The sequence below is a fragment of the Dendrobium catenatum genome, unplaced genomic scaffold, assembly GCF_001605985.2.
Source record: "Dendrobium catenatum unplaced genomic scaffold, ASM160598v2 fragScaff_scaffold_1530, whole genome shotgun sequence".
In the NCBI taxonomy this organism is placed as follows: domain Eukaryota; kingdom Viridiplantae; phylum Streptophyta; class Magnoliopsida; order Asparagales; family Orchidaceae; genus Dendrobium; species Dendrobium catenatum.
In genome coordinates, this window is record NW_021319992.1 from 136,214 (window position 1) to 144,121 (window position 7,908).

Here is a 7,908-nt window from a genome sequence, read left to right on the forward strand (position 1 = left end):
ACATCCATGCAAATTGATCAATAATTTATGTTTTGTTTGGGACAATTTTCTTGCTGCTTTCTAAACCGCTTTCTATTACAAAAACTTTTAGTTCCAAAAATTTCTTGAACTAAAAATTTTTGTACTAGAAAGAAAATTTTCCTAAACAAAACTTTAATTATAAAGAAGAGTCAAATCCATCTTCCACCGCACAAAAACTACAAACAAATTCAATTATAATGGTTTCATCGCTAGTTTAGATTAATAAAAGATTACTAAAAAACAACTACATAATAATAATAATAAAAACTTATTGTGATGAAAACATGAAACTTAACTCCACATAAATTAAAGCAATTCACTTAAATTTAAAAGGGCCATAACAAGTCTCAAAAGCATACAAGCAAAACACAACATAATAAAACATGATTGTGCAAAAGATAGGTAAACACACACTTGAGTCAAGGAAAACAAACTTAGTAGAATATTAGAAGCTTAATTAATGGTTTGTCAATTTCTAACGATCAAGAAATCTCTTGAACCAGGTGACAGATTGCTTCGGAATCCTACGAAGATGTGACGGTGAAGGAGCCTTCTCATTCTCATCGGGATGCGGTTTGTGAGAGCCATAGTAGTCAATGAAGTGAAGTCCAAGTCGAGAAGTGAACCCATCTGACCACTCAAAGTTATCGATTAAAGACCAAGTGAAGTACCCCCTCGCATCTACTCCCATCCTGCAAAAAATTTTTTCCAAGAAATTTATTACAATAGCTCGCTGAATTACTTGACTTTGCTATGTAACTCATTCAAGTACATTGTCATTTACATCGTTGTATTTCCATTATTCTGAGAGTTTTCTGAGTAGAAGCCATGCATTATAACTCACCTTATAGCTTCTTTAAGTTCATGAAGATGGAGAGCGAGATACTCTGCTCGATGTGTATCATTAAGTACATGGTGGAGGTGGAGTTGCTGCCCTTTTTGATCTTTTTCCATAACACCTGCCATGTTTCAAAATTGTTCTTATGATGAATTTAAATATGATGAAAGTAATTAACTACACGTATAAAATGAGAAATTATTAGGTGCGGACACCAGACGGAGAGAATCATCCGGTTTTCTCTCTGTTTAGAGTGAAAGCGTAGTTAAAGCGTAGCTGCTGAGAGAAAACCGGACGATTTTGTCGTATAAAGCTGTAATATATACGTATTATTAATTTACCATTTTCAGTGATGTATATTGGAGGACTATCATATCTGTTTTTGATGTACAGTAGAAGCTCCCTCAATCCTCTGGGATGAACATTAATCCAACTTCCAGGCTGCAAACAGCTTAATGGAATGTTACTCCAAAATATAACATCTCGCCTTGACAATCTAACTGTTGCAGGAAAAAAAATCGCAAAATCTCCATTGATTTTGTTTGCTTACCTCTGCATGATCAATGGGGAATCCTTCGTTATCTACCGCTGCATTAACAGAAGAACCAAATTTGTTAATTACTTTCCATTGTTGAAGTGACTGAACAGAGCTGGACTGATCACTTGGCTTTTCTGTTATATAAATATTATAAGAATTACTTCACCTGTAATGTCGACGCATGAGTCATCTAGGTATGAAGTTGGCTTGAAATTTGCTGGTAGTGGTCGATTTCTTGCAAATCTCGAAGTATAATAGTTGAGACCGATAAAATCGTACGAATTCTTAAGTTTTTTTGTCTCTTCTTGCGTGAAAACTGGGAGTCTGTCTCTCACCAAAGCTCTCATTGACAATGGATAGTCTCCAAACTTTATTGGATCCATAAACCTGCATATGAAAGTAATTAATTATATCACTCATTTGTCTAATAAAGATAATTAAGTTTCTAATATATCAAAGGTGTTTCCTTAAAGAAAATTAAAATTTTATTTGGGATAGCTTTCTTACTGCTTCTTAAATAATCTTTTGAGTATAAAATATTTATATTTTGTACTAAAAAATTGTTTTAAGAAGCACTAAGAAAGTCATCCCAAATAAAACCTAAATATTACATATTTGTCTATCTAGATCATATATATCTGTGCAAGAACAACTATACATATGGCAGTTAAGTTAACAACTTCATATGAATGCTCTTACCATCCTAAATTGAAGTGCAGAGCTCTCTCTTGAGCCTCTTTACTTAGAGGGCTACCATCAATGGGTACCATCCACTGTGTCACGTGCGTAATTCCAATTTCTCCATGTTGAGTTGGCTACAAAGTAATATTGAAGATAATCAGAAGTACCAGAATATAGTATGAATATACACTACAGGAAAAACGTCGAAATCCGGCGGTTACGCTATATTAACCGGCGGTTTAATGGACTACCGGCGGCTTTACGGCGGTTTTCCATGAACCGCCGGTTAGAACCGCCGGTAATGGACATTTTTCCTGTAGTGATATGTAACAATTAGAGAAAAAGAAAATCATATAAAAATACCTTATATTTCTCTCTGTAAAGATGTACTGTTTCAGCATGTGATCTAAGAATATTGTGAGCGACAATATAGGGTTCTCTTAGAGAATCTCCTCCAACTGGGCAATTAAGTCTTCCTAATCCTTGGATTTCTAAACCATCAGTACAGTGACCTGGAGCGTGCATTCCAAGGCCAAATCCAAGCGTAGTAAACATCAATGCTTCATTCACAGTGATCCAGTACTTGACTCTATCGCCAAACTCTCTGAAGCATACATCCGCATAGTTCTTGAAGTCCTCACTGTCAAATTTCAGAACAAACACCGCCTACTTATAAATCCAAACAGACAAAGGATTCATTCCGGACGGCTTTCTCACTGCTTCTTAAAGAATGCTACTTTAAGAAGCAGTAAGAAAGCCGTCTCAAACGAAGTCTTACTGTTTCTTAAAGCAGCTTTTAAGTTCAAAAATTTTAATTTTTGTTCTAAAAAATTGCTTAAGAAGTAGTAATAAAACCTTCCCAAATACATCTATTATAATTTATGTATACTTACGCAATTTTGTGACTTAAAAAACCTCCATATTCTGCATCCAATGCTTCTGGTAGATCCCAATGGAATATTGTAACGTAGGGCTCTATTCCTGTAAAATTTTTCATTTTTAGTTCATTTTGTCAGATGATAAGAAATTACTAATACAAAAGAATAGATACTAATCTTCATTACTGCTAATTACCATTTGCTAGCAGTTCATTAATCAAATTTTTATAGTATTGAACCCCTTCCTCATTCACTTTGCCTCGGCCCTCTGAAAAATACATTTGAAATACCAATTATGGTATACTTTTTTTCTCTTTTTTGAACGGCAAATAGCTCTAAAAAATCAGATTTGTACTTGGCAATATTCTTGACCAAGAAATGGAGAATCTGTAGGCATCCATTCCCAATTCCTTAAGCAACTGTACATCCTCCTACAAATTAACAGACATAAATGGAGAAAAATTAATAACAATTGCTTTTATATTTGACTTTCTTTTGAGGCTATTGCCTGTTGACATGTAAAGCCTTATTTTTGCCTTGTAACGGTGATATGAGTCGGCTGCGACATCTCCATTGCTTCGATCTGCGATTCTTTCTGAAAATTAAAAGAGAGATTTTGATGAGGACGGCTAATGCTTCATTTGAGATGGTTTTCTTACTGCTTCTTAAAGCAATTTTATAGTATAAAAAGTTTATTTTTGTATTAAAAAACTGTTTTAAGAAGAAGTAAAAAAACCGTTCCAAATAAAGCCTAAAAATAGTAATAATTATGGCATGAATAGCATAATATTTTTATTTTGACCTGGGAATTTATGTGTGTAGGTGTCCCAAATGCTTGGCCCTCTTCCTCCTTGGTCTGCTGCCCCTTCGATCTGTAATAAATTTAGGCAGTATATGTTAGACTAATAAGATATATAAGAGAATTATCTTTTTATATGTCTCTCCGAATACCGAAAATTGAATAAATATTATTATTATTTCTTTCTTTCTTAGGAAAATATATTTAAAAGATCGTTAAAAAAAAAATTAAAAGATCGTTTTGGATTAAAATATACTTCATATTTTTTACGTCTCTTTTTATATGAAGAACGATGTCCAGCCCTTCGATCCATGGGCATGCCCCCCCTCAAAAATTTATTATTTTTTATTTTAGAGGGTTTGTTTGGAATATTTTGAATATTTTTGACATTTTGCCCCCTCTCAAAAAAATTTTTTACCCTCATTTTATAAATCCTAAGCATCTTTGTCCATCCCCCACAAAAAAAAATATTTTTGCCCACCCTGAAAGAAGAAGCTGGATCCGCCCCTGCTTCGATCCACACTTCACCGGTTTTTATTGCTGCCATATCATTGCTGCCACTCTTTAATAGTTAGACGATCGAGCTAGTCAATTCGAGATTTCTTCGCTAATCAAAAAGTAAGTCATTTTAATAGAGCTAACGTAGAGCTATGTAAATACCGAAAATTTTGATTTTCAAACCTTATTAGAATATATGTTTGAACTTTATATGAATCAATATTAAACATATATATTTCAAAAATATTCAAATCTGCTTATTCAGTCCAAGTTGTTTGATCACAGTTCAAATCAAATTCAAACCCTTAGGTTTAAAACATGTTCAAAATTGTTCGAACATAGTTCGAATCACTACTAATAAATCAGGCTTTCGCAATGCTCTGTCTCCCTTTCGTGCAAGGCTTCTTTGCCTCCGCCTCTCTTGTTCGCTCTCTTGACTGCATGCAAGAATAAGAAAGGGCCGAGAGAAAGGAGATGCGGGAGGGAAGAGTACCGGGGTGTGTAAATCATGTCGGTTAGGGCAAGAAGCAGGCGAAGAGGGCTTCGGTTGGGGTGTGCGAATGATAGCGAGTGACAGAGGGAGGAGGTCTTCGGCCTTTTTGCTTTGTCAAGAGAACAAGATGCGTGAGGTAGAGCGCTGTTTGAGTCAAAGCCATTCGAAATCAAGGATTTCACCTTTGAGAACGATTTAGTTGTCAGAGGAGCGAGAGCTAGGACACGGGAGGGAGAATGAGACAGGCAAGCAAAACGAATGCCCAAGCGGGAGAGAAAACATGGGATATTAAAATGTAATATTTTAAAAATAGTTTTATGGCGGTTTTAAAAAGTTGTTATCGAATGCTGCAAAAAATATCCATTTTTAAAAATAAATTTAGCAGCGATGAAAACAGCCGTGGAAACATCTAATCTTTGATAGTGAATCCTGTTAAAATGAGATTCAAATCATGATCATGCAACTTTCAAATCATGCTTAAGGTTCGAACAAAGCTCTAACTTTCTTTAAATATGATTCAAATCTTTTTTGATCATATATTACTCAAGGCAGACTTTGAATAAATAGTCCTTAATCTAAAATGAAAATATTTTGATTCGAAATAAATTTTCTATATATCATATTTTTAAAAGAAAATCAATAAGTGACACAGCTCTTTAATATTTGGGGATATAAATTCAAATTTCCCTATATCTTCTTCAGTAATAAATCATGATTGCATGTGATCACTTTGCTCTGTGCTACTAAAAAAACTTAGGAGTGAACTAAAGAACAAGCACTCTTAATGAGGCATCACTGTCAATCGAACAAATCAAAGGATTAAAAACTTATTAATTTGTATGAAATCATTAGTTTAATAAGCACTCATAACAATGATCATAGATGAAGATGGTATATAAGTTAATATTGGTTAGTCATTAAATTAATAAAAAAAAGACGAGAATTGTCCGTCTCGATGCAATATAATTAGGAAAATAACTTCCAAATATTTCAAACAATTAATATTAAAATATAACAATTCAAATTCTTAACTATCGAGGCAGTCCGTTTTATTCTAATGGGAAGGCCATACATCCTAAGAGCGCTCCTATACGAGCACGCTTAATTTTAAATTTTTTACTAAATTTTCAAAATTTACATAAAAAAGTGTTTCAATATTTAAAAGTTCAATTTTATTTTTTAAAGAAGTTACACATACATTTTAATTTTCAATAATACATTCAAATTTAATAAAAATATTTTTTGGATACAGCATAATTTGAATATATTTTTTAAAATATTTACAATAGTTTATTAATTTTTTAAAATTTTATAAATAATTTATCATTTTTTTGTCTTGTAAATAGACTTTTGATCTATCATAAGGTATATAATTCTTCACATATATATATATTATTTAACTTCATATATATATTTTAAGTATAAATTATTCTTCTCAGCATGTAAAATAATTTAAGTAAAAACACCCTTTTAGTCCCTATTTGATATGAAAATATAATTTTTTTTTTTATTTCAGGCCATACTTTTTTCTTATTCATACTTTTTGAGAGAGTACAAATATTTCAAAGTTCTGATAGTTATATTCAAAAATATATATGATAAAAAAATTGTTCTCAATATTGAACTTTTCTCATACTAATTAAATTATTTAAAATAAAATAATAATTCTAATAATATGATAATTGTCATGGTATATATTATATATTTATATAATATAATATATATAATATATATATATATAAATTAATAATCATATACAATACAAAAAAAAAATGTTTAATATTTCAAATGAGTAAAATACTATCAACAATATTTTAATGACATTTATTTTGATAATGAATAAAGGACTTATTCGAATATATTATCAAAAATAATGATATATTCAAAAATATTATCAAATACACATATCTAAAAAAATTCAATAACAGTGGAAATAATCTTTTCAATGCATTGATTTCTCTCACTCAAATAATTCAAGCACAATGATTTAAGGGCTATGTGTGTTTGACACCATAATTTTTTAATAAGAGTTTGAATGTTGATTTTCTTTATTCGACATGGATTCCATCGCCCAATTTCAATCAGAATTTGTATTAGAAATATATTAGATGTCAGCTATAGACTGAGAGATGAGTCGATTTTCTCTGCTTCTAGGTAAGATAGTCAAAGCAACTGCTAACAGTAACACTTTACTTGCTTTATGAGACAGAAGAATCGGACTTTTTGGTTCTGGTGTCATGACCTTAATAAAAGCTAAGAAATTATAAGAGGTGGACACCGAGAGAGAACGCATCGATTTTTTCTCTGTCAAGTAAAAACACGGTAAGTGCAGCCAAGACACGAATTGGTATATGACCTTATGTGCTTTTAACTTAGATGAGAGAACTGAAGGTTTTTCTCCCACGGTGCCGCACTAATAAAAAGGCCATCCTAGCATCCATTCACAAAAATGCTTCACATCAAATTAATATTAAATAATTTGAAAGTTAAATTTTAAAAATGGTTCTATCTTAATTATAATTTCTATGATGTTCTTCAAGGCTGATTCAAAGCATTATCAACAGCATTCTTTTCACTAACTGTTTTTTTTTTAGAACACTGGTATTATCTGGGACAATTAACAAAATCCTGCTGGACCGAATTCTTCTTTTGGCTGGTGTTTTCATAAGAGAGGCTTACGACAGCAGCGTACTTTACGACTTATTATCCTCTTCGCTATCGATGAATGCTGAAGCTTTATGCAGTCTAACCTTTTGGGTTATATTATCCCTCTTGGTGATGCTATAGCTTCTAGCATATAGTTTATTTCACAGTTAAACGTAGAAAACGAGAGAGTTTTAGCAGCACCTGATAAGCTGCAGTGGCAGCTCCGACAGACAAAGTCTGGTGAAAGTTCGTTACTTCTATGCGTGGCTTTGCGTTGGCAGGAACAATCATCTTCTATGGTAAAAGGACCCGCATTGCTCAACCTTACTGTTCTGTGACTTCCAGCACATACAGCAAAAGTTTGTTCGAGCTTACGGCTAAGAGGGAAACAGAGAGCCTTTCTTTCAAAGGAAGAGGCTTTCTCATATTGTTTCCACAGAAAGTCTATGAGCTTCAAGAGGTTATGATCATGGCTGGATAATGGTTATGCGGTGAATGTTAATTAGGAAGAAGCAT

General features: G+C 32.5%; 1 protein-coding gene across 1 annotated transcript; it reads right to left on the bottom strand.

Moving 5' to 3' along the window:
- Nucleotides 1-496: 496 nt before the first annotated feature.
- Nucleotides 497-7,611, bottom strand: LOC110100117 (furostanol glycoside 26-O-beta-glucosidase-like). Its single transcript, XM_028700484.1, has 12 exons — nt 7,594-7,611; nt 3,759-3,828; nt 3,493-3,551; nt 3,312-3,387; nt 3,153-3,224; nt 2,972-3,059; nt 2,442-2,718; nt 2,097-2,212; nt 1,564-1,784; nt 1,201-1,359; nt 866-980; nt 497-713 (listed from the first exon to the last, which is right to left on the bottom strand). The coding sequence occupies exons 4-12, from the start codon at nt 3,355-3,357 to the stop codon at nt 497-499; spliced, it is 1,311 nt and encodes a 436-aa protein (XP_028556317.1). The 5' UTR covers nt 3,358-3,387; nt 3,493-3,551; nt 3,759-3,828; nt 7,594-7,611.
- Between the last annotated feature and the right edge of the window lie 297 nt (nt 7,612-7,908).